This window comes from Pithys albifrons, chromosome 3 (genome assembly GCF_047495875.1).
Source record: "Pithys albifrons albifrons isolate INPA30051 chromosome 3, PitAlb_v1, whole genome shotgun sequence".
Classification (NCBI taxonomy): Eukaryota; Metazoa; Chordata; class Aves; order Passeriformes; family Thamnophilidae; genus Pithys; species Pithys albifrons.
This window is the reverse complement of record NC_092460.1, coordinates 13,501,854-13,528,596: the sequence shown is the minus strand read 5'-3', so window position 1 is coordinate 13,528,596 and position 26,743 is coordinate 13,501,854. Positions and strand designations below refer to the sequence as shown.

At 45.7% G+C, this 26,743-nt stretch overlaps 1 protein-coding gene and 1 non-coding gene across 4 annotated transcripts in view; both read left to right on the top strand.

Moving 5' to 3' along the window:
- The first annotated feature begins 4,060 nt into the window (after positions 1-4,060).
- Positions 4,061-26,743, top strand: part of IARS1 (isoleucyl-tRNA synthetase 1) — a 100,212-nt gene continuing 77,529 nt past the window's right edge. The window contains exons 1-8 of one of the 3 annotated variants that reach the window (XM_071550515.1): positions 4,061-4,103; positions 6,287-6,376; positions 10,408-10,527; positions 11,026-11,182; positions 11,651-11,770; positions 14,120-14,202; positions 22,714-22,831; positions 25,940-26,087. In XM_071550515.1, the coding sequence (XP_071406616.1) occupies positions 10,409-10,527; positions 11,026-11,182; positions 11,651-11,770; positions 14,120-14,202; positions 22,714-22,831; positions 25,940-26,087 (745 nt within the window). In that variant the 5' untranslated portion in view covers positions 4,061-4,103; positions 6,287-6,376; position 10,408. Of the gene's footprint in view, positions 4,104-4,639; positions 4,700-5,820; positions 5,842-6,286; positions 6,377-10,407; positions 10,528-11,025; positions 11,183-11,650; positions 11,771-14,119; positions 14,203-22,713; positions 22,832-25,939; positions 26,088-26,743 lie in introns of those variants that run through there. The other 2 variants (XM_071550517.1, XM_071550516.1) reach the window with 2 other exon arrangements.
- Positions 7,796-7,928, top strand: LOC139670781 (small nucleolar RNA SNORA84). The gene has a single exon (XR_011697556.1). It is a non-coding gene; the product is annotated as a small nucleolar RNA SNORA84 (small nucleolar RNA).

Below are 26,743 nucleotides of genomic sequence, written 5' to 3'. Positions count from 1 at the left end.
TGCCGCCCCGCCGGGGCTCGTTGCCCTTCAGCGGCGGCGGGGAGGAGCCCGCGGGCAGCGCCGGGCCGCGGGCGGGCTCCCAGGGCGGGCACAGGGCGAGCTCGGCGCGGCGCAGCATCGCGGCCGCGTTCCCCCTCACATACTCGGCACGGCCGGGCCGGCCCCGCCGCGCCGCTCCGGCGCCTCCTCGGCGCGTCCTGCGCTGCTCTCCGGGCTGAGCGGCCGCTTCGCAAGAGCCCTGCGGGGGCCTCTGCGGGCGCCTCTACCTTTTCACGATCCGCTCTGTTTTTTTCTTGAGCGGAGCGCGTTGGCAGCGCATAGCCTGGCTGAAGGGCTGAGGGCTGCGGGGCAGCTTGACGGGCTCCAAGCCGCCGCTTCGCAGATGGTCTCGCCTACTCCCCGGCCGGGCGCCGCCGGGCTGTCAGCGCTGCCGGGCACGGCGGGCCGGGCAGGGCCCGGAGCGCAGCGAGCGAGGGGAGGGCGCCGAGGCTCAGGGACCGCAGAAGAACCGTCCGCACCGCCCGCCGCCCCTCGCCCACAGCCCGCGCTCTCCCGCGTACCCCCTACTTATCAGCTCCGGCGCACTCCAACTGCCGCCGCCCCGCGGGGGGGGATGCGGGGCGAGCACAGCCGCTCCTCAGCCAGCCTGCCCGCGCCCAACCTCGCCCGCCGCGCTCAGACAGTGCGGGTGTTCCGCGTCAGCACGGCCCGTGCCCTCGCACCGCCCCCGTTATCCCGGGTTATCCCGGGATCTTCCCCCCTCTTGGGCTCGCTTTGGCTCGGCCCAGCGCTGCGGCCGCAGTGTTTGTTCATCCCGTATTCACGAACGTCGTTTGCGCTCCGCTCCCTGCGCAAGCGCCTTTGCCCGCCCGTCTTTGCAGGGGCGCTACGCAAACCGCGTACGGCACCCTCCCCTCGCAGCGGCGCTACGCAAAGTGCGTATCCCGCGGGTGAGAGGCGCAGGGGCACTACGCAAACTGCGTACGCCGCCCCTGAGGTGCGCTGGGGGGGGCGAAATGGCGGCGGGGGCGGCGGGGAGGGAGAAGGGAGAAGGGCAGGCCTGGCACCGGCACCGGGCGCTGGGAGGGCTGCGGCTCTCTGTGCCAGCACCTGCTGCCGCCCTACCCCTGTAGCTCCAGGCTGGGGCTGGCGCCGCCGCCGCTTGGGCAGCCGTGACCTTCCCCCGGGTCCCACAAAATGGTGCCCGCGCCTCAGCCGGGGGGGCCGCGCCTCACGCCCCTCTTGAAGTCCCTTCTTGAGACTTCAAGGTGGTTTGTTTTTTTTTAATTCCCTTTAACCTTTCCTGCTGAATCGGTGCCTTTTCATCAGTACTGAGTGAAAAATTTGAACAGAGACGTTCATTCTTGTAGTTTGGGGCCTGCCCCAATTACTTGTGCTTGGCCTTGGCACCTCTGCTACAAATTTCCCCTGGCTTTCAAATCCAGTTTTTTTGTCTTGTACGTAACTAATCTGACAGTGAGTTCCCTGTTCACCTCTTCATGGCCCATTTGATAAGAAAAGAGCTCAGCATTGCCCAAATGGTTCCAAGTAAAGGCTGTGGCTGAACAAGGGCAGCAACTCCCATGTAGGTAACACTTTGTTATAGTGAAGGGCAAAGAAGTACAAAATATACAGGGGGGACTAGGTGAAAATACAGATTTGTGGCAATTACAGAATCAACATTGCTGACAATGACCTGCCAAGATTTGGAATCAGAATCACAGACTATTCTGAGTTGGAAGGGACCCACAAGGATCATCAAGTCCAACCCTTAAGTCAATGGCCCACAGAGGGGATTTGAACCCATGTCCTTGGCATTATTACAACCAAGTTTTAACCAACTGAGCTAATCTCATTTGTATTTCACTGCCTAAGAGTGCATATTTGTAAGCAGTGTTTGTTTTAAATTCCATTCAGGAGTTATATGATATTCCATTTTACACTCAACTGGCCTTATCACCTGTATCTTTTGCAAACTAAATGCCAAAATGGAAGGAGCTGGCAGTGGAGCAAGCCCCAGTTAGAGATGTTTAAAAACCTGCAGCCTCTGCAATGTCAGGGCATGTGAGAGCAGGGAGAGGCTGCAGTGTTACCAAAGCATAGAATCATAGAATGGATTGGGCTGGAAAAGACCTCCGAGATCATCAAGTCCAACCCTTGGTCCAACTCCAGTCCCTTTACCAGATCATGGCACTCAGTGCCACGGCCAATCTCAGCTGAAAAACCTCCAGGGATGGGGAATCCACCCCCTCTCTGGGCAGCCCATTCCAATGCCTGAGCACTCTCTCTGCAAAGAATTTTTTTCTGATCTCCAGCTTCAATTTCCCCTGGCAGAACCCAGGGGTTGAGCCCGTGCCCCCTTGTCCTATTGCTGAGTGCCTGGGAGAAGAGACCAACCCTCACCTGGCCAGAACTTCCCTTCAAGCAGTTCTAGACAGTGCTGAGGTCACCTCTGAGCCTCCTCTTCTCCAGGCTGAACACCCCCAGAAAGATGTTTATAAAGAAATGCCACATCATGGGGTAGAATCCAAGCCCTCCTCCCTTCAGTCCTGGCACAGGATTTTTCACAGATGCATTACACAGGTTGAATAATCTTCTGCCACTCCAAACTTTCCTCCTGGATACAAATTATCCCTGTGTTTGGACAGGAGACACTGCCCTGCCAAGCACATGCAGAGTCTCTCCCTGTCCTGCTGCTCCGCCCTGCTTGGTGTGCCCTCAGAGCTCATTTGCTGCTTCTCTGATGGTGGTGCAGGCCGAGTCCCCCTCTCAGCTGTTCTAGAGGGATGTACCAAATTCTGTGTAGAAAACAGCCTCGTGTTCCTTTGTGCAGGTGAGAATTCCAGCTGATGTGACTCCCTTTGCATCTGGATTGTCCCTGATCCACAGACTGAGATACTGCCCTGGACAGACCAGTGAGTTCATCCTGTACCCAGTTCCTGCAAATCAAAATCTAAAGCTTTTATTTAAACATTTTATTGAGTAATACATTTGTATTAGTACCGAAGTTTTTAGAGCAATTGGAAATCATGACATGGAGGCATCTGAACTTTTTGAGCCATTATTGACTTGACTTTAATTCCCCACAACCTGTTCTGGTTGGGGGTTAGCTGTGTAGGGTGGGAAGAGGACCTGTGTCCCTCCATCACTTCCATTTTGCCTTGTCAAGAGTTTTTTTCTGACATGTTTTCACCACTTAGAAAGGGATACACAGTGTTTTTTAAAGCACGATGAAATGTTTTGTAATTTTGCAGTGGTTGCCAGCCAGAAATAATATTTTTCCAAATCTTTTAAGTTTCCTTTGACTCATGGGAACCTGTCTACAAGTTGGTTGTGTTTTTTTTAAGCTGTAGCACAGCAGCAGAGGAGGGACTTGTAATTACAGCCACGAGAATTGATATCTCGAGATTAAACAGGAGTTTGCCTGAAGGGAAGGTCGAGGGTCTGAGCGGTGTTTGGCAGAGCCCCTTGGGTGGTGTTGGTGTCCAGTGACTGGGAAAAGCCCGGTGTGCTGCTCTGGGACAGCGCTGGGTTATCCTGACACCCAGTACGGCTCCTCCTGCGGGGCCTCAGCCCACAGCTCAGGGTATTTCACTCCTGGGCTCTCACCGTTTCTTTTTCTGTGAAGGGAAATCCTGTGGCGGGGGCGGGAATATTTTCACTGTGTGTCCCACGTCCAGAATCCCCACGGCGGCTCAGGCCCGCTGGTCTGCAAGCGCAGAGGTCCTGCATGCGGCAGCGCCGCACTCCCCGCCCACGGAACGCCGTCTGTCATTTCAAAAATCCATTTTAGATTATGCGATACCCGCGACCTGTCACGGCCCGGCCGCGACTGACCCGCCCGGCCGCGGCCCGCCAGGCCCCGCCCCCGGCCCCGCCTCCCGCCAGCACCGCCCAATGAGGGGCCGCGGGGCGGGAGCGCGCCAAAGGTTTCCCGGGCTGCCTCGCGCCGCCGTGACGTAACCTCCCAGATGGACCCTCGCCCAATGGGCGGCCGCCTTACAAAGCCGCGTTGGTGCGGCCGCAGAGAGCCGCGCGCGGATTGGCTGTCGCGCCGGTGCCGGCCCGGCCATGCGGCGCGCTGGCATCATGGCGGGACGGAGGTGAGCGCGGCGGCTCCGCCCGGGCCGCGGCTCCCGCTCGGCATCCTCCGCTCGGCCCCGGCACTGCACCCCGGCCCAGCCGCCGGCAGCGCTGCGGGGGCCTCCCGGGGGCGTTCAGGGCGGCGGCACCTTTAGGGTCGCCTGTAAAACCGGCGGCTCGTGGCTCAGCGTGTCCCCGTGCTGTGGCGGGGCCCGGCCGGGCCGCAGCTCCCTGCGGGGGTTTCATGTTGTTGGCGCATTTTCGGGCGTGACAGCTCGTGTGTCTTGTGTGTACAAAGCCATGTTTATGTGTGTTTTACTCCCTGGGTACTGAATAGGTTTTTTCTGGATTTTAGGCGTTACTTAAGACAGGCACTTCTGAAAGGTCTTATTGCTGAGTTTGCTACTTATCAGGTCTAAATTGCATTAATTATTTATACTAAGAGCTTCAGGTGCCTTTCCCTCGGCATCCTTTTGATAGAGGGCTGTTCTTGAGGAAATTGGTGTAGCTGTGATGTGTTTGGTATCTCCAGCATATGTTGGCTCTCCCACCCCTCGGAGCCTTCTGGAAACCGAAGAAAGCTGTTTATTTTTCATGCTTAGGAAGCAGCTGTCAGGTAATAGCAGAATTTATGTTACATGTTATGTGCATGTAACAGCTGCAGTTGCTAACTCGGCTGACACTTTTATGGCTTTTTTAAAATATGTAGTTCAAACTTATTTCAAAATAACCTAGATTTCTTTTTTCTTCATAGTGACAAATGTTGCATTTTTAATCAAGTTATTATGAAGATTACAGAAATTTCTTAAGACCTTGTGAGATACAGGGTAAAATTTGCTGTATAGTATAAAATGTTTGTGTCTAAGCAGAGTGTTAATTGATGAGTCTGCTCCTTTTATGAGCCTTTTTCTTGGCTTTTCAGCATTGAAGGGATCACTCTGCTGGGGCACAGGTGGGGCTGGTCTGTCTCAGGTGGTGTTTGATCTTGAGTGAATTGTTGAGGTGAATAAATCTTGATACACTTTCCCTCACCCAGCCCCAGGTGTTGGGCTCAGCTTGAGTCACCTCATTTACTAGTTTAGAAGGTAGAAATTGCCACTACTTTCCCACTAGTTTTCTGATCTCTTTACTTTGGGGCATAATTTTTTAGCAGGAAAAGACTGTAATTCCTCAATTGTGTGACCCATGTGGTAGAACAGTGGGGTAGTCAGGCCATTGTCATTTATCTGTGGAGAAGGTGTAAATACAATTTTTCTCAGTTATCATGAAACCTAAAACAGCTGTGAAGAAAAACTTACTTTTAGTTCTTTCCCAAAGTAATTACACCAATAAATAGCAGTGTTTGGAGGACTGGCCATGAGGGTGACAGCTTGAAGTCCCTTTGGAGAAGAAAACTGATTGCCCAGGGGTTTTATAGATACATAACATATTTTTTACTAAGTTCTTGCGTTTCCAGCTGTTTGATGGTATGTGTAAAGTGCTATACAGGGTAGTATAAGATGAATCAGCTTAAAAAGAAGTTTTAAAGGTGAGTGATTGGTTTGGGTATTTTCCCCACTTATCCTCGGATATCATTAGTGTTGCAGAGTTTTGAGAAGCAATGTTTGTTTTGCAGCTGAGCATTCTGTTGTCATCCATTTTATTTTAAACTTGGTTGTTTCTATCTATTCTAGAAATGGATTTTAATTATCAGGTGAACAATTCAGACTTATTGGTGCCCCAGAAATGGCCTTGCCTCAAAGCTCAGAACATAAAAAGGTAGAATTGGGGTGGCAGGTTCTGTGTGTAGGGACAAGCACTGTTGAAATAGGGAGGAGGCAGCTCTGGGTGGAGGAAAGCAGCTCCTTTTTTCTGGAAGGAACTCTGGTGTTATGCAGAGTAATTCATGGGAGAAGGTGACTGGAACAAGAATGCCAGGTTGATCATGAACTCCTTGAAATCAGGGGACCTTTTTGTGCACTTTTAGTTCATCCTACTTCTTAATATTGACCATTTCTCCCTCAACAAAATGAGTAATAACTTGTCATTCACTTTGTTTTAATCACATATCTGATGTATATTAAGTCCAACAATTTTTTGGAATATTAATTCCCTTCATTCATAATGGCACTTTGAATTTTTGTTGATTTTTAAAAAAAAAATTTAAAAAGGACAGTCTAACTTGCTCTTATAATTTTAATGTTTGTCTATTTTTCTCTTCTAGATAAGGAGCCCAGCATAAGTCTGAGACTGCTGCAGAACAATCTCCAAACTGTGACACCTTTCGTAGTGAATGTTGTTGCCTTGTAGAAAAGTGAGTGCTTAAAACCCACTTCCTTAGTGGTGTGTTGTCTTAAACTTCAACACTTTGTCAGCAAAAAATGAATAGAGAAACCCCCTTGTGTTTATGAACTTGTATGTAAATTTAGTGTTAAAAGTGCTTATTAGATGCATTTGTTTAATAATTTCTGAACGTTTATGGTCTCAGTCTGTGTTCTGAGTAATGAGTTACCCTTGATATTTTTTTTAATTTAAAATAAGTAGGTTTTTATTTGCTGTAGGTACACAGATACTCATACCTCTCTTTATGAACTGATTTTTAAGTCTTGGCCCTTTTGCTCAGCTGAGGGTGAGCCACAGATAGATTTTTCACTGTGGTTTTGTCTCTCAAGTCAGTCTGTTTAAAGCTTTGCTTTGTAGCTTGAAAAAACCCCCACCTGTTGTGATGTTTACATATAAATTCTCACCAATCATTTCCCCCCATGATTCTGATGCAATAAGGTTGTAATATTGCTTGGAGTGTGTGTCTTAGTTTGAGGGAAAACCAAAATGTTTACCAAAAACCAGAGGAGAGGATTCCTCCTCAATAATCACTCACTCCTTATTAAATTTAAGAAAAAGAAACTTTAATTAGAAAATGAATATAAGAAGGATAACTCTTCTTAACTACTATATATATATATATATGTAAGTATAGATATAACTGTAAACAGACCAGAGCAAACTAGTCCCCCAGCACTAAATTTAAAAAGAAAATAGAACAGCCCTCAAAAGCTGTAGGTTCCTCCTGGAGCAGTTGTGTTTATGGGCAGTGTCAGTGTTGCTCCTCAGCTGGCTGGAGGTGAATTCTCAGTCTCTTCCCAGCGAGGCAGAGACAAGGGGTGAACACTCAGTGGCGCAGGATGGAGCCTTTTTCGTGGAGGAAAAGCAGACTCTTTTCTCTCTCTCCTTGTCCTTTGTTGAAAAAGAAGGAAAAGCTGGGAGTGAAGGAATGGTGATAATTCCCAGGAAGCTCCTTGCAGTCTAAGTCGGTCCCCAGGATAAAGGTCTGCAGCGTGTCCTAAAGCAGCAGTGACTCTCTTCTCTCTCCTCTTTCTCTCTCTCTGGAGCTCAGAGTACCCAGAGATGGAGGGGGAAAAGCAAAGAGCAGAGCCAGAAAGAAAGAGCTCTCACCAGCAAGCAGTGGCTCTTTTTCTGCAGCTGCCCAAAGAAAAACGCCCCAGAAAGTCCAGCCAGCACACAGGGAAAAAGAAAAAAACCTCTTCCCACCCCCAGGTGATGGGGTTCTGTTTCTCACCATTCCGCTGGAATCTGAAAGTCATCAGCCATCCTTTGTCCTCAGTCCTGGCACTCCACGCCCAACCCTTGTGTTGGTAGGGTGAGAAAAGTTCTCTGAGGGACTCCTCCAACACCACCTTCCTGTGTTTGAACCTTGAGCAGTGTGTGTGTCTGGGCCCTGTGGTTCCTGGGCCCCGCTGTGTCCGTGCGGTGCTCCAGGGTGGGAAAGGGCCGACAGTGACACTGTGGATCACGCATGGAGTCTGTGACCCGTGAGCAGCTTCCACAGCCCGGCCACAGGGACACACCAACCCCCCTCCTGCCTCTGCTGGGTTGGATCCGTTATAAACGGCCACCCAAGGAGCCAGTTATTTGGTATAAAGGGCAGTTTACCTTTGTAAGTAGTGAAAGCTACCAAGTAACCAGCACAGTAACACTGGGAGTCCCTGCCCCGTCAGTGACACATATTTGAGCTGGCAGGCTCCCTTTTTATACAGTCAAAGCAGGTTTATTTTTAATCAGTTCCAATAAATGATTTTCTTCTCTCTCTGCCTTGAGATCCTTTCATTTGGTTCTGCATGTTGCTTCTCAGTGGTTGGAGGGGCTGGGGTCTTCTTGAGGAGGATTGTCCTCTACTTTGGTGGGATTCTTAACTTAAAATTGTTAGTTAAGCCCTATCTGTTGTCTTGAGGTACTTCCTTATCTTAGTTGTGTTTACCTCTCTATTGTATTTAGGTATTCTCAGCTTATCTTTGGTCTGCACTGGATCTATCTTACTTCAAAAGGCTGCTTAGTTATTAACCTTAGTTCTTTTCCTTTTTTACTTTTCATACGTTATTTGATAGGCTCATAAACATTCTGTTGCTAAATCTTTACTGCATCAAGCTACACAGAATGTCTCGTTATGTTCTTGACACAAATTAAGTCTGCATTCATCACAGATCACACACATTGGGCAGCTGGGCCAGTCACCAAACCCTCTGTAGTTATCACTGCATTGTAAAGGCTGAGCTTGAAGTGAGTAACACCTGCAGATCCTCAGGTCAGCTGGTTTGGAGGAGAGAAGCTTTAAGGCTGAATTCTTTATCATCTCTGTTGTCTCTGTGATCCAATTACTGAGAAATGACGTGGCCTAGTTAGTGTTTTGAGACAGGATGATGTAGACTCTTCTACAAGCTCTGCATGGTGTAACTTCCTGTGCTAAGGCTGGTTATTTCTTTTTAAGAACACATCCAGGCCATGTCTCTGATTTCCTTTCCAACTGCTGTGTCCCCTGTGCACCAGGTGGTGGGATTCTCAATAATAATACAATAATGGTAAATAATAATTTGGATTTATTAGTAGGGAGAGTGATCTGTCATTAATACAACAAGTTTGAGTGGTAGGATTGGTCTGTAGGTTTCATTTTGGGGCCTGTTTTTTCGTTTGGGCTCAAGCACTGATCTGGCAATTTCTGTGGTGGTTTGAGTTTCAATTCAGTGAGTGTTTTGGAACTACAGCAGTGTGTCAGATGCAACTGGAAGTGTTGTCTTCGTGCATTTGCTGCTGCTCAGGGGTAGTGTTTACAGATCTGAGTCAATCAGAAGACTCAGTCCTCGTGTCATGATGTGCAGTTCCACAAAGCTGAGTGAAGCTGAGGCTCTGGTACTGCCCAACTCCTGGTCTGAGTGCTCAGGAGCAGCAGCACTGAAGTCAGAGGTGGGAGAACCTGTTTGTTCTGTGCGTGCATTAGCACAACCTTCACAACCAGTTTCCTCATGTTAGGAAGCTCCTGTCTTCAATATCCTTATTCCCCACAGGTTTTGCTTTGTGCTTGCTGTGCGTTTTCTTGAAATGTGACCCTTTAAATCTCGTAGTAGATCTGGAACCAGGCAGCTCTGTTGTGTGCTCCTGATCATGTTGAGAATTCTCCTCCCTGTTGCTTGCACCTTGCTTTGCTTGTAGTGATTTTCATTGACTTGACATTCTTCAGAATTTGAGAATGGCTTTGGGCTCTGCTGGCGAAAACCCACCAAATAAAGAAAAGATTTTCAGGAAGTGGCCAGCAAGAAGTAGCCCATTATGGTTTAGGTCTTATGTACTTATAAAACTGAGAGGGAAAAAAAAGAAGGGACTAGAAAGAGATTGTGGTTTTTCTGGGATCTGTTAGTTAGAGCTTTTCAAGATTCACAGCTGAGAGCTTTGAGGTTTCTCCTCATCTGTTTGTTTGAATTCTTCCCACATGTTCCTCGTTCAGGGCAGTGTTTCTCAGCTGACCTCTCTGCAGCCTGGCTGCTTTTAGGGGCATCTGGGAGTGGTGGCCTGGCCTGGTGGAAAAGTGCTGCTTTAAACAGTTAAATGGTAGCAGTAAATGCACAATGGAAAGGAGCCTCTTCAACAGTTTTATTCCTACACTTGAAGTAAGGCTGGTGCTGGAGGGTCAGTTTGAACTTGGAAGCTTTTCCTAAAGAAAAAAACCCCACAAACTTGTAACCATAAAATAATTTGCCCTTTGACTGTTGTCTGTAGGAAACAGAAGTAAAAGCGTAATGAGAAGTGAACAGTCGTAGCTGAATGAATGGAGAATCCTTTCCCTGTTCCAAAACTTGGTGCTAGTCTGTCAAAATCAGGCTTTGTTTAGATTACAGTGCTTGCTTCCATATCTACACTAAATGAAGCTATTTGGAAACCTGAGCTGTGGTTTGGTGATAGGGATTTGTAAGACATTCAAGTTGTATTTGTGAAGTAATTTTTTCTCCCTTCTGCTCAATAAGTCTTCTCTTTTCTCCTTGGTCATTGCTGGGAAAGGATGGTTCAACAAGTTCCAGAAAACATAAATTTTCCAAATGAGGAAGAGAAGATACTGCAGCTTTGGAAAAATCTTAATTGCTTCCAAGAATGCCTAAAGCAATCAAAGAACAGACCTAGGTAAGAATCTGTTCACAGCTGTAGCAACTGTGTGTGACAATGCAGGGGTGGCTTAGCTGTAATTCTGTTTTTTGCCTTGGCTCTGTGAGCAGCAGCTGCTCCATTTGCTGACAGCAGCCCTGGCTTGTGCTGCTGTCCTGCCATTGCCCCTTGGATTTCCCTTTGTGAAGAATCAGCAGTGTTCCAACAGTCATAATAAAGTGTAATTTCCTTCTTGGTGCGTGTATAAAAAACCTGCAGGTAAGCAGGGGCAGCTCCTGGAGCTGTGGAGCACCTGCTGGTGTATTTGGAATCCTGCTACAACTGGTATTTGGTGGGAACTGAATGAGCTGGAATGTTCCCTCTGGTCCCTCTCTCAATGTGACACCTGCAAATGGAGGAGGAAGAAACTGGTGTTGTCCTAGGAAGATATAAGAAGCATGAACTACATTTAGACTTACCCTGTTTGAAGGGCTGATGCTCAGTGGTTTGCTTTAATTCAAATGTTTTGTGTTGTAGGTTTAACTTCTACGATGGGCCCCCGTTTGCTACTGGGCTTCCCCACTATGGCCATATCCTTGCAGGAACCATCAAAGACATAGTGACCAGATTTGCTCACCAGAGTGGTTTCCATGTTGAGAGGAGGTTTGGCTGGGATTGCCATGGCTTACCTGTGGTATGTGTCATAAACCTGCCCACAGATAATTCTGGTGGTTCCTCTTCCCATGCTGTTACCTGCTTAGCAGTCACATTTCTGGTGCTCTTATACCTGGCATTGTTGTTGAAAGAAAATATTCAAGTTCTGTGGCCAGTGTGTTGCTCTGGCTTTTTTGTGTGGTGATTTCAGGAGCTTCCTCCTGGTCACCTGCACTCTGTTCATTGCTATAAATGTGTATTTATTTGGTGCATACAGAAATTGTTTTTTGGTTCATTTTTCTAAAAATAGTAAAGAAACACAGCAGGGCAAGCCTTTGAAATCCCTGCCTGGGTGAGGTGCAGGACTCAGGAAAGCATCTCAAAGGGAAAAAGCAGGCCCTTTAGCTTCATTAGAATGCACAGAACATAAATAAATTACCCAGAGAAATCCTGAAAGCTTTTGATAACACAATGGGTGCTTTGTTTTGGTTGTGTTCAATCCTCCCAGGAATATGAGATTGACAAGACCTTGGGCATTAAAGGGCCAGAGGACGTGGCAAAGATGGGGATTGAATCCTACAACAACCATTGCAGAGGAATTGTGATGAGATATGCCAAGGAGTGGGAGGTAAGTGGAGACTCAGTCCATGTTCTGATGAACATTTCTATGTGTTTGTGTGCAGAAGTTTTACAGGTAGGGTGAACTCATCCTTCTGTTTGATTCTGAGCATAAATCACAAGTTTTGGCTGCTGTTTCTCACCCCTGAGCCTGAAAGGGGAACCAAAAGAGCACCATTGTGGCTCAGAACAGAGACTGCTGTGGTGACTTGGAGCTCAGAGTGTCTGAGATAGAGTGAATAAATAATACACATTTTAAGCATTGTCTCTTTCTTTTCTCTTCTGTAGAAAATGGAAAGATTTGCCTTTGGTTTTCAAGTGGAGAAAAAGCACATTAACCTCCCAACTTTTCTGCTCTCCCTTTCCCCAGCTGTTTCATTGGCAGAGCAGGGCAGTAGCTCATGTTTTTGGAAGAACAGATGTTGTAGCATCTGGTTTAGTGTCACAGATATGGGTAAACCCTCAGTCTTCCCAGAGAATAGGGGTGAAGACTTTGCATCCTGTGAATGAAGGGAGAGTGTTCTGTGCAGACTGTTGTGGTTGGAGAGCTGTTCCAAGTAGATGGGTTAGATATTTTTAGAGAAATGCACTGTTGTTTTTTTTCAAATTCTGATTAATACTCGTCCTGTAGAACCTGATGCTCTTTATTTTTGTCCTTAGCAGTGTGACTGGAATAAAGTGCATTTAGCCCAGGACTGTATTTGCTGTCAGTGTGATGTGTGTGTGAGGAGATGACTCTTTTCCATGGCTTTCTGGAGCTGAGCAGTGCCCAGGTGCTTTCCTGGTGCCTCTGTCTCACAGTGCCAGGGGGCAACAGCAAGTGCCAAAGGTAGGGTGGAAGAACAGGCCACATCCTTTTTGACCTTTGTGTCCCTAAATCCATAGCACAGCACTGGACCAGCTATAAGGAAGAAAATTGACTCTATCCCAGCCAAACCCAGAACATTTGTATTTTGTTTTCTGTGGTTGTTCTTCTAACTTGCTGTGTCTTCAGCAGGTGGTGTTTTTGCAGTGATGATTAGTCCAAGGGCTTGGTCTTTTGCATGTTGAATGGGTTTTGTATTTATTTGTTCATAAATTTGTGCATGTATATGTGTGTATTTTCACACAGATGTATCTTGTAGATTATTAATAAAAATAAGGAAATTTTTTAACCTATATGTATATCACAGAATCACAGACTATTCTGAGTTGGAAGGGACCCACAGGGATCATTGAGTCCAACTCTTGAGTCAGTGGCCCACACAGGGGATTGAACCCATGACCTTGGCATTATTTTGACTTGTGATAAATTCCAATTTTTTAGAATGGTGCTAGGAGGGGAATTGCCAACATTCCTGTTACATGCAGTGTTTATTTTCTGTCTGGAGTGGCTGGCAAATGTTTGAGCCTCATGGAAAAGTTATAGATGGTTCTTTAGCTGTGTGAGATCTTTCAGTGCTGAGACCAAACAATGCTCCATCGTGGTGGATCCTTCTGCTAATCAGCCCTAGGCTTTGGAACTTATTAGCTGAATGTTGGAGTGGCTTTAATGCCAGAATCCAAACTGATGTATTTCAGGATCTCAGTGTTAACATGAGGATACAGAGGTGAGTGCCCACTTTGCTGGTTGGCCAGTCAGCGTGGTGTGTGTGTAGCAGTGTCAGGACAGGAGTCTCTGGGCTGGCCGTTTGCAGAGCCAGGGCCTGGGAGAGCTGTGAAATCAGCAGAGTCCCATATTCCAAGGGAATAGCTGGCTTGTTGCTCCTCATGGTCTGTCTCCTGTGCCAGTGGATGTGCCTGTGCCCTGTGCTGAGATGGACACCAGCACCTGTCAGCCCTGTGGCCCTTGGCAGCCCTCCCAGGGCTTGGGGAACTCAAACCTATTGGCCCTGGAGTCGTTTAATAACTTGTCACATATCAATGTCTGTCAGCATTTCTCTGTCTTCAAGTTACATCATGTTTTCTTAAAACTGAAAGCAGATAGACTTCGTGCTCTGGATTTTGGCTGTCTCTGCAACAAGTAGTTTTAAAAATAGAGGTAAGACCACTGTAGTGAAAAGCAATTTTCAGGCATTTGAACCTTGGCTGAACCTTGAGTGGTCCACCATTTCTGTTTGATGAATGATCTCCCCTTTCTGCTGTGTTGAACACATCTGCCTGTTGTGTGGTCCTGGTTCTAAACAGTTATTGTTTCATTCCTTCCTTATTTTTGCCTGTTTAAATAAACTGTTTGGAACTGTTATCAGGCTAAAATATTTCATTAATATGGGACAAACACTACACTTTAAAATGCATCTCTTTTACAGAATAAATGTTGGTGATGTGTCATGATTTTGGATGTTAAGATGCCTTTCAATCTGTGTTTGTGTCTTAACAGTACAGTGTTACCAGATTAGGACGCTGGATTGATTTTGAAAATGATTATAAAACACTTTATCCTGAGTTCATGGAGTCTGTGTGGTAAGTTCACTTGCATGCATTGTGTGCTTTGAAATGGCAAGAACACTTCAATTACTGCAAACATGTGTTGGTCCATTTATCATTAGAACTGTTCTAGTGATCTGGTTTATCTGCCAAATGTAGATAAACATCAGGCAAAGTAATGTGAAATATCTTGATGTCCAAGTGAGGGAGCTTAAAGACCTTTTTCTTCTTCAGGGTTTTACAAATTAAAGTACAACAATACTGATTTTAGTGAGCCCTGAAATCTCAATGCTCCATGTCAACTTTTAAGCAGTTCTGAAGATCTATTAATAATGTTCCTTGCTTGATTTAGCAAATTGCATTCTATCTCTACATTCTTGATGTACTTCACACTGTCAGCTGCAAATGGGCAAACTATCCAAGCTCAGTTTAGCTCCAAACCTCTTCTTCAAGCCTGAATTCACAGGCTGTGAATCTGCTGTTCTCTTTTTCTTGGCAGCACAGTTTGACAACTGTCTTGGACTCCTGGTGCAGAGCTGAGTGAAGTTTGGCTATTTTGGCAATGTATTCAGGGTGCCTTTGGAATTTAAAAGACAAGACAACCCTAGGGGTTAAGGATTATCTGACTGGCCTAACAGAGTGAAGAAATGGCAACTTTGAGTCCTTTGGGTGATAGAACTGCAAGGTGAATTGAAGGGAGAGGTTTAGCAGAGTATGTGCTGAGAAAAAGCCACTGAAAATCAAATTATATGCATATTAAATAATTATTCTTTAGTATTAGTTTTACTAATGACCTTTAATTGTATAGTTAGGCACACATAGGTATGATAAAGGATTGACAGACCTTTTAGATGTCCTGAAGCCATTGGAAAGGGCAGAAGTGTTAGGGAGTTTTCACTGAGTGTTAGAAAGGTGGTGGGAAGGCAGCAGATGTTTAACTAACTTAGCTGAAGAAACCCTGCATAATGGCAAAGCAAAAACTGACAAGAAACCTTTATTTTGTAAATGATAAAAATAGTGGTACCTCAAATCCTGTTTGACAAGCATCTTAAAAAACAACCCTGACTTGAGCAAGCTGCAGAGCTTCTCTCAACAGCCCAAGCCTTTCTTTTTTGTGGTAGGTGTTTTGTTTGGTTTTTTTTTTTCACTTCTGAAAGACAATTTGTAGTCTTTCACCTGGGTTACAGAAGTTACCTCCTCTGTTCATGGCTTTGATACAGTCTTTAAAGTGTAAACTTGGGATCTGAAACCTCTGAGGTAGGAGATTTCAGGAAGTACAGAGGCAGACAGCCTTTAATTTTGTCCTTTTTCCCTTTCTGATGCTATTAAGTTTCTATGCCGTCACGTAATGAAATAAATTTTTGAATGTCTTTTTTTTAAAATTTGAGTTTTTGGAAAGTCTCCTAAGAGGGAGGGACACATTGTGATGCCACTGCCAGTTTGCCCTGGAGCAGAATAGCAGGTGAAGTCAGGGGTGTTTGCAGTAGAGTGCTTGGAGGAGGAGAATGGGGAAGGAATGTGGGATGCCTGTTTCAGGGATAATACTTAGAGAGCCCTGTAACTGTAGGTACAGTGGTGCTTCTGACAGGGTAATGCACAATTTCTTAAAAATAAAATAAATCAGATGGTTACCCAGGCAATCATCAGATTGAGAATGTGTTACTGAAGTTACTTTTTATGTCCATTACTTCATTCATCTGTAACTACTAACATGCTTCTCTTCTAGTTGATTCTTTTTCATCTTTTGTCATGGGTTTGTTGAAAGTGTCTGCTTTGTAAGCATTTTGGGGCTGTGTCATCAGGTTGCTGACTGATAGACTGATTTTTCAGCCTGCTAAACTTTGACTTAAAACAACTATTGATAAATATTTCAGCATTGAAGGTTGGTGTGAACAGGTGATACTGCAGTGGGGTCTTATGTAAAGATGCAGTTAACTCTTCACATATTAAATAACTTAAGAAGAACTTTTTAAGTTTTAATTCTGTAGAATTTGTGGATCTGTCCTTCATCCAACTCAGATCTCAATCACAGAATGGATTGGGTTGGAAAAGACCTCCGAGATCATCAAGTCCAACCCTTGGTCCAACTCCAGTCCCTTTACCAGATCATGGCACTCAGTGCCACGCCCAATCTCAGTTGAAAAACCTCCAGGGATGGTGAATCCACCCCCTCTCTGGGCAGCCCATTCCAATGTCTGAGCACTCTCTCTGCAAAGAACTTTTTTCTGCTCTCCAACTTCAATTTCCCCTGGCAGAGCTTGAGCCCGTGCCCCCCTTGTCCTATTGCTGAGTGCCTGGGAGAAGAGACCAACCCCCACCTGGCCAGAATTTCCCTTCAGGGAGTTCTAGGCTGTGCTGAGGTCACCTCTGAGCCTCCTCTTCTCCAGGCTAAACACCCCCAGCTCCCTCAGCCTCTCCCCACAGCACTTGTGCTCCAGTCCCTTCTCCAGCCTCGTTGCTCTTCTCTGGCCCCGCTCCAGCCCCTCAATCTCTTTCCTGAACTGAGGGGCCCAGAACTGAACACAACACTCAAGGTGTGGCCTCCCCAAGGCAGAGTCCAGGGGAAGGGTCACTGCCCTGGGCCTGCTGGCCACGCTATTCTTGATAACAGGACAGGATCCTTCACTGAAACAGTGCAGTGAGAATGGTGTTCTTGAGCTGTCCTGGAACATGCACTATATTCTTAATTTTTTTTTTGTGCAGCTCATGAGACACATACAGTGAAATCAAGCAGCTTAATATGAGCTTAAACTTGCTATTCATCTACAGTTGGTCAGAAAGAAATGTATGGGCTTTGGGAAAAAGAAGAACTAGTAAATTACTGGCTTCACTTCTGGCTTGTTACACAACTCAGCCAGGGCGTGAGTTTGCCCCCCCTGCCCCCCGGGAGCAGCTCTCCCTGGGCACAGCTGTGGAATGCCGAGGAGGTGAGGGGGGTGGCTGTGCAGCCAGGCTGGGGGTGATGCCCAGAGCTCCCACTCTGCATCCCTGCACAGCTTGGGATTGGTTGAGCAGGTTTCTGTCACCATCTAGTGCCGAAATTGGCTATTGCGGGCTGAGCCGAGTTCCGCTTTACAGCCAATTGTCAGCTCCTCTCGGTGGTAAAACCTGGGAGGGGGTACCAGGGAGCAGGAGGGAGAGATGGGATCACACCCTGCCTTCCCTGAGCCGGGCACCTGGCGGGGAGTATTCCCTGCCCTATCCACCTGGCTGCACACAGGGCTGCAGGACAGTGGTAGCAGATGTGTCTCCCCTGTGACTGCCCCACCCTGCCTGGTGCTCTGTGCTGTAGGTGTGAGGCTCTGCAGTGCAGCTGAGTGATGAGAGTGATGGTCCATTGAGCACAGAGGTGTCACTGAGGTCAAGTTCATGGAATGGATTGGGTTGGAAAAGACCTCCAAGATCATCAAGTCCAACCCTTGGTCCAACTCCAGTCCCTTTACCAGATCATGGCACTCAGTGGCATGGCCAATCTCAGTTGAAAAACCTCCAGGGATGGGGAATCCACCCCCTCTCTGGGCAGCCCATTCCAATGTCTGAGCACTCTCTCTGCAAACAATTTTTTTCTGCTCTCCAACTTCAATTTCCCCTGGCAGAGCTTGAGCCCTTTGTGATGGGGCTTTTTGTTTGTCCCTCCACTGAACTCATCTCTGTTGTTTAGCTTTAATTTTCCCTTTAGGGTGGTTATCCAGAGGGCACTTCCTGACCAGCTGTGCCCCTTGATGCATTTTCCCCCTGACATTTATATTTTTGGTGCATTAAGTGCTCTGGTCACCTTGTTGTCTTCTCACTGTTTCAGTCCCTGTTGTTGTATCTCCTTATTTGTATTTTGAAGATGGAATACACTGAATTCCTGTGGGTGATCCTTGGGATAAGTCTAGCACCAGTTTTAGATATTTAAACTTTCTGGTATGCAGGTATTTTGTCTTTCTGGCTTGATCCATTATCTGTCAACACACATCTAAAGATTATAACTTGGTTAGACCTGGAGCAGGATGATCTCAATATGCTGAGAGTTGAAAGCTTTCACTGGTAGTTGAACATGAAATCTGACAAGTTCTGTACCTAAGAACTCTAAATGCTTTTCCTGGCTTTCTTAAGGTGTCTCTCAAAGATACTATTCTAAAGACACGCTGTGTTTTCTATTGGAATTCATGTTCGTCTTACGTTTACGCTTTTTTGACTCATGTCCAGTGTTTTTTGAGTACTTTTTTCTGTTGTTTGATTTGTTTTTTTTTTTATTTTTTGGTTCCCAAGCATCTGGTTTTGATTGTTGCTTTCTCTTTGATTTTATCTTGTCTTTCAAGGGTTGTTCATGAGTTCTGGAGAAACCTTTTCCTCAGAAACTCTGCTGTTAGGATGCAGTCTGCTTACTAAACTTTGTAGGTGACAGGGCTTGTTCTGTAACATGGTCCCTGCTTGGCAAGTCTACAGAGGCTTTAAAATTGTCCTTTTATCTTGCTATGAACTGATATGAGGTCTCACAGCAATAATTTTCTTCATTTATCTCCAGTACCATGGGTATGTTGAAATCACACACCCCAGATCCAGCTGTCATAATGTTCTGCCCACCTTATTTTCAGTCTTTGTCAGTAATGGAGTTCACAGCTCCTGGGTGTTTTTCTTTAAAAAGAGAAAAGGGAAAAAAGCATGTTATATATAGAGTTTGAAAATAATTTCTTAGTGTTAGGAACAAGTACTTTAATTTTCTGCAAAGTTCAGAGTTCTCAAGCACTTAAGAAACCCTTCGATCCTGCTCATGACAAACAGAGCCACTTGATCCCTTGAAATCACTTGATCCCCCGAAGGAATGGCATGAAGAACTGGTGAGGCTCCAACATCAAATCCCTCTCTTTGATGTGAAGTGAATGTACATGTTTGAGAAGTGCAAATTGCTTTTGCATCTGCTGGAGGATACTGAGAGATGTTGGATTTTGTGTGGGATGCCCAAGGTGTTTTGAGTGTTGCATTGCCTGATTCAGTATCTTTTGGAAGCAAAATCTCCCTCTGTAAGAGTTTTATTATATCCATGTGGTGTTCGTGTAGTGCGTACGTGACTTGGATGAAAAAATATTGTTAGCAAAGTTCAGGTTTCTTGGATGTTACACCTGTGGATGGAGTAACTCAGGCTTTGAACCACTTGCATCATCCCCTCCTGGCACTTGAGTAACAACAAACAGTTTTCAATTTGTGCCATACCTTTTGGAAGTTAAATCCTTCTTGGGTCCAGATTCTTCTTGACAAGAGGCTGAAATGGGCATCTTGAGTTCAATTTTCCTCCAAGTGTATCTTTCAGTAAAGGAGTCAGTGCTGCCCCCAGAGCCGACAGGATGCAACTGAATTTATTTACTTTTGAGAAATTCAGGAGAACAGGAGGAATAGGGTTTGATTTCTTACATGTTTTGGTATGTCTAAAATATCATGTTGAATTTTTAAGCAAGACATGGTATCCACCTGTGACTCTGATTATTAGAATCACAGAATGGATTGGGTTGGAAAAGCCCTCTGAGATCATCAAGTCCAGCCGTTGGTCCAACTCCAGTCCCTTTACCAGATCATGGCACTCAGTGCCACGGCCAATCCCAGTTTCAAAACCTCCAGGGATGGGGAATCCACCCCCTCTCTGGGCAGCCCATTCCAATGCCTGATTACTCTTTGGAAGGAATTTTTTCCTGCTCTCCAGCTTAAATTTCCCCTGGCAGAGCCAGGTTCACCTTGAGCAGGTGCTGTGTTTGAGGTGGGCAGTGCTGCAGTTCTTTTGGGAATCATCTCCTGTGCAGGTCTGATGGTCACAAACCAGAAGTTCTTTTCTTAGGAAAACCAATTAGATGTTTGTTAACAGAACAGGTTGTTTATAGTGATAACACAGGTTATGGCATCAAGCAGCAGTCTTGCCTCAATCATAATTTTATTTATTCCATTGGAATTCTGAGTGGAGAGGTTATAGCAGGCCCCACATGGGTGCTGGTTCTGACCCGCGGGGAGCTCTGCAGGGGTTTGGAGCCCAGCCCTGCTCAGCAGGGCACAGCTGGAACCCTTGGTCTGCAGTGGGATGGCATTGCCACAGGAGGGAGATGCTGGCCTGGATTGGGAGCTTGGCAGCTCCAGGAAGTGCTCACCTTTCCTCAACAGCTCCCTGAGATTGGTTATATTTACAGCTGAATTAAATATTCAGTGTTGCTCTGAGTAGTATCTTGGATGCTGTTAGTAGGCAGTGCTCTATAGAAAGTATAGTGGGGCTTTTTTCTATAGGTGTTTTAGTTACTGCTTTTGAAAGGCAAATAGAACACCTTCAGTAGGAATGCTGTCACTTGTCACAGTCTGCATTAATTATGCTCAGGGGTGGTATGCATACATTTAAACTTATTTAACTCCCACAAAAACCTCTGCAGTCAGCCAGCTCCACTGTGCATGCTGAAAGCTGATGAAACTCTGTCCAGGGATTATTTTTGTGATTTATATTTATAAAAGTTCTAGTTGATCAACTCAGAATCTCAGTTGTAGAATAGATGAACTCACTGCAGTTTCAGATTTGGGCAGCGGTCAGGCAGCCAGAATTTGTCTGTGGGTGACGTTTCTTACTTGGACAGGTTAGTTTGGAGCTGTGTGAGGTCAGGCACCTTTGGAGTCACAGGTCTGGGAGACCTCTGGGTTTGGCTCTCTGTGCCAGAGGGTCCCTGAGGCCTTTTCCAGCTCAGACTTCAGATTATGCAATTTTGCTGATTTTAGTGAGCACTCATAGGGAATTTTGGACTTTTACTGAGGCCCATGGATGAATCTGAGTGGATTGCAGATCTTTTCTGTAGAACAGTCTGTTATTTTCTTCAGCTGCCTAATCTGCAGAGTAATAATTACTCTGTTAAGGCAGCATACAACTTTCATGTCAGCAAGCAAGGGCATGTCTGTTGATATTCTTATTTTGGGCTACAGTGAAAATCAGTGCGCTAATCTACTTGTGTTTGCTGTTGAAGGTTATAATTTCAAACACAAAAGGCAATAAAGTGACTGAACTACAGGTCCAGTTTCCCAAGCACACAATGACAGCCTGCAGAACAAAGTGCTGCTTGCCAGGATGGGGTGGGTTGCTTAGCAATGAGCTATTTATCTGCAAAGGGAAGGGATCAGGATGGTTTGAAAATACAGTTTGTATAAAGGAGTTTTTGAAGTCAGCAGAGTTTTAACAATTGGATGTGACGTGTGAAATGATGAGACTCTGCAGAAGCTTTGATTTGTGAGTTGAGTTTGGTATGATTATTTAAGACTTGCCCTCTTGTGCCTCAGAGCCTACAGGTTGTACCACTGAGTGTGCCAGTCAGTGAGACCTGTTAAACTGATATATTGTAGAATCATAGAATAGATTGGGTTGGAAAAGACCTCCAAGATCATCAAGTCCAACCCTTGGTCCAACTCCAGTCCCTTTACCAGATCATGGCACTCAGTGGCACGGCCAAGCTCAGTTGAAAAACCTCCAATGATGGGGAATCCACCCCCTCTCTGGGCAGCCCATTCCAATGCCTGAGCACTCTCTCTGCAAAGAACTTTTTTTCCTGCTCTCCAGTTTCAATTTCCCCTGGCAGAGCTTGAGCCCATCGTGCCCCCTTGTCCTATTGCTGAGTGCCTGGGAGAAGAGACCAACCCCCACCTGGCCAGAACTTCCCTTCAGGTAGTTCTCGGCAGTGCTGAGGTCACCTCTGAGCCTCCTCTTCTCCAGGCTAAACAACCCCATGTTGGTGATTCTTTAGTAAACCCTGTAATATTCAGGTTTTGTCCATCACAGGGACACTTGAGGAGCTGCTGTGTCAAGCACATTTCTCTTCCATCTTCTCTTCATCTTGAGCATTGGCTTAATTTGTCACATTGTAATATGTGCTGTCTTGGTTATTTCAAGGAAAGATAAGGATCCAGATATGCCACAGGCTGTACTGAAGATTTCTTAGAGAGAGTTAAAGCTCAATGTGAGACTGTGATCTTGGAGAGAGGAGAACATTGAATTGTGGGACCATAAAACTGAGTTCATTGTTCTTCGTAGTTATCTGTGTCCTCTTGTGAAAAATGCCCTTCAGATTGTCAGGATTTACTCAGTGAGGGTTGCAGGAGTCTTTGGCCTATATCTAACTCTTCTCTGTAGAACTGGTTGCTGTAGTAGGTGCTGGAGATCACGTGGTCAGTGAGAAGCCATTGCTCTACATGTCAATTCTATAAATTACTACTGATTTCAGCCTTGTTAATAGTTCAAATTTCAAATGATCTTTGTATTCAAGGAACCTAAGAAAGATTAGTCAGCAGTACAGATTTGTTTCATCCTAAATACTGTGTGCTGTGTAGCCAGTGCATGGAATGCCAAGCTACTAGAATCAGCTAAAAGCTAAAAATGTGCCAGAAATACAGTTGAAATCAATTCTCTTTTTCTAAATACTGTCTTAAGTTGATGATTGATTGTTTAAAGAAGTTGTCATTTGTGAGGAAATCCAGCTAGAGCAGCAACCCCCTTTAGCAGTTTATTTACTAAATGTGAAACACCAGGTGCTGTTCCTTGTGTGCTTGCAGGTGGGTTTTCAAGCAGCTGTACGACAAAGGGCTGGTGTATAGAGGAGTGAAGGTCATGCCTTTCTCCACTGCCTGCAACACCCCCCTGTCCAACTTTGAGTCCCATCAGAATTACAAGGTAAGTCAGTGCATGTGGATGTCACATGTTGTGGTCACGTTTCTTTATTGTGTTCAGTTTTGAATTGGAAAAGCTTTTTGCTTGGTGGTACCTAAGCATGTTATTACACCCTGAATTGGTAGTAAAAGTCCAGTTAAATGGGTTGATTTTTATCATATTTTGCTGGATTTGTTTGAATTACTTAATTTTAGCTTTCTTCCTTGATCTTGGTTACTACTTACAGATATTTAAAGTGTACACTTTGTTTTATTCTGGGAAATTACTCCCTCTCTGGGCTCTTAAGATGAGTGTTAACACTGTGTTGGGTTTTTATGCTAAATTTTTAGAGGAGAGCTGCAGCTGTCCCTGAGATCAGCTCAGTTGGTTAAAACTTGGTTGCAATAATGCCATTGTGATGGGTTCAATCCACTGTGTGGGCCAGTGACTTAAGGGTTGGACTTGATGATCCTTGTGGGTCCCTTCCAACTCAGAATAGTCCGTGATTCTGTCCCTGTCTGTGCAGATCTGAAAAGAGGAGGCTCCTTGACAGAGTCAAAATCTTCTGTGAGGGGATTAATGAGGAGTGTCAGAAAGTGTGTACCAGTAGGATAATGACTCTTCTAAGAATCATTATTTTAGATTGGGAAATTCCAGGCAATGTTTTCCCTAATATCATGTGTGGCTCACTGGGATTTATTCCTTTAAAAGGGAATGACTAGATCAAGTAAGTGCAGCTTCTTATTTACAGCTAACTCCTGTTCACAGATGTGAAGGCAGAATGTGTGTCCCAGTTACCCAAATTTCATGTCTGGGGTTAAAGGTTTTCCATCCTTTCCAATCCTGACCCCGGACTCCATGTCCTTCCATGGCAAATCTTTCACTTAGATTGTTACAGCAGAGAACTAGCACAGATTGTACATCTGGTCTCTCCTACATCTTGCCTAAAACAAGGCCAGTTTGCAGGCCAAAACCAGTGTTTTTAAAACAGATCTTTAAATAGAGTTGTAGTACAGTGCAGGCCACAGATAGGAGAGTTTTCAGTACTGCTGAGGGGTATTTACACTGAGGAATAAATGGTTTGTGGTTTATGAAAGTGAGATTTGCAGAGATACTTTGCTATTTGTGACTGTCTGATAAATGAAATAATTCTTTTGCCTGTCCCTGTTAACTGACATTTGATACTGTCTGATTAGTGAGCTCTGGTTAGAACAAAGACCATTTGGAGTTTGGTTGTTTTTTATTCATGTGTGTGCCCATTTTCCGTAGAGCCCAAGCTCTTTTCTCATCCTGAGTCTTAATGAAATATTTAGATGCTGTTTCTTACTCTACAACCAGTAGTGTGTGTGTGTGGGGTGATGCTCTGTCACTTCATGCAAAAATTACTTCTCTGGTCTGCTGGCAGAGGGATTTGCAGACTGCGCTGCTGAGGGTCTGTGAGCTGACAGGATTGATTCTTGCTGAGCACAGTCATTTGGGGGTACTAGGCAGCTGTTGGCTTTGTCACTGTGGGGAGCAGCCTTTGGCTTCTGATCAATCCCCTGAGAACTGGGACACATTTTAGCACCAACAGAACACAAGAAACACGTTTAGAAACCGAGAGAAGTTCTGATGTGCATCTGAGTAAACTGTCAGCAGTTTGTGTTACTTTTAACTGAAGAAGTGGTGTCTTCAGATTTCAGATGGAATTACAACAGATCAAACAGTATACAGTGCCATTACCTGGCAGCCTGGATGTTGTTTTTTTCATGCTTTGCCAGTTGTTTTCATCTACCTGGTCACCTCAGAGCTTCAGCAAATGGAGTGAGTCGCCTGCAGTGCTGCTTAACAATCAGGAGAGACAGGACTGTGGGGAGAGCTTTGTCAGTGCCTGGTATTGAGCACAGTCCGTGGGTTATGTAATATTTATGTTTTACTGTTGACTGCACCAGATGTTCACAGAAAATTCCCTCTGGAGCAGCCCTCAGCTCAGACAGAAATAGCTGCCTGTCCCATGATGCCATTAACTGTTCCATGATGCTGGATGGAAACCAGAGAGCCTCGCACGAGACATGCTGAGGCCACAGGACCTCTCTGTGTGGGCAGGGGCTGTGTGCACAGCACCCTCCCTTGTCTGGCATTGAAAATTAATACTGAAAACCTCACATTTGCAGGATTAGGCTTGCTTTTGCAATCAGCTTTTCATAATAGGTGAAATGGGAAGTGACTGAATAGGATTGTCTGAAAGAAAATCTTGCTTTCAGGGGATTTTTTTGGACTCATTTTTAAAGTGAAACAGCTGACAAAAGGTCTCCTTTCCTGAGATCTTTTTATTCTTAAATATTGACATACTCTTAAGTACCTCAGACTTCCCCCCCCTGCCTTGCTAACAGCTTCTTAATAAGACATGAATCACAGAATCATAGAATGGATTGGGTTGGAAAAGACCTCTGAGATCATCAAGTCCAGATCATGGCACTCAGTGCCACGGCCAATCTCAGTTGAAAAACCTCCAGGGATGGGGAATCCACCCCCTCTCTGGGTAGCCCATTCCAATGCCTGAGCACTCTCTCTGCAAAGAATTTTTTTCTGCTCTCCAGCTTAAATTTCCCCTGGCAGAGCTTGAGCCCATCGTGCCCCCTTGTCCTATTGTTGAGTGCCTGAATGAATCATTTTATGTGATGTCTGTTGTTCCTAATCTCTGACTGTAGAGGAAAATGTGGATAAGGCTTTGTGTAGCAGTATCCAAAAAACTGCTGAGATTTTCTTGATGCTTGGGATTGATTCTAAACTTCTAAAAAGGGGTTGTAAGAGGTACCTGAGGGAACTGGCACTCAGCTCTCTTGGGTGTTTTGGCAGCAAATTCCCCAAATCTCACTGCTGATCTGAGGTTTTAACCCTATGGCCTTGCTGGACTGACAGTGTGCACTGGTGTGACAAAGGAGCCCTGGGGCTGGTGCTCCTCTGGCTTCCTAGTGCTGCCCCTGCACCTTCTCCCAGTGCAGTGATGAACTAGCCTGGTTGCAGGTGGGTGTGGGCCGATGGCAGTAAGAGCTGCATTGTCTTAGATTTGCATTTTCTCACTAATAATGGAAATAAACCTTTTCTGCCTCCCTCTCTTTTTTTACCCTTTGACTTTACCTTGTTTCTCAGGATGTTCAAGATCCTTCAGTGACTGTGAGCTTCCCACTGGAAGAGGATCCAAATGTTTCTCTGGTTGCTTGGACCACGACTCCCTGGACATTGCCCAGCAATTTGGCCCTTTGTGTTAATCCAGAATTGCAATATGTGAAAGTGAGAGGCAAGTGTTAACTGAAGGTGTCATGGGATGAGCACTTCTTCCTTCAGCGCTTGTCAGTGTGTACTTATGTTTTGTGTTGTAGACTGTTTTAGGCTAAATTCATAGCACTTTGGGGCTGAATCAGTGCTGGTTTGAAGGCTGAGATTTATTTCATATGTGGCTGATGATTTCTGACTGCTGTGCCCTCATTATTTTACATGCATTGTGAGGAATGTTCCTTAAAAAATACTGAGAGGTGAAATCAAGAATAAGAGAGACAGGGAAGTGTGACTGGGTGTCCACAGCTCTTTTCTGTCCTCCTTTCTTGGGGCTCACACTCAACAATAATTTACTGCTCAGTGACAGCAAAGGAGCAGCAACTGAACATCTCTGTGCTCTTTGCCCATGCCAGACCCAACGCGGCACATCCTGCCCTCAGCCTGACTGGAGGGATCTCCTTTTAGCACAAATCTAAGCTGAGGTAAATCCTGTGGTTACCAGTGCACAAGGACATTTGACCAGGTGCCTTGGCTTGCTCGTGGCCCAGCTGGTTGTGCCTGGCTGAACAAGGTGTGCTGTGAGCTGTTCTCCTTCATGAGGGCACCAGCACTTCAGGAATTGTGTGCAAGGACCACGTAAGGTGCCTCAGCAATGCAGGCTGTTGATTATCTTAATGC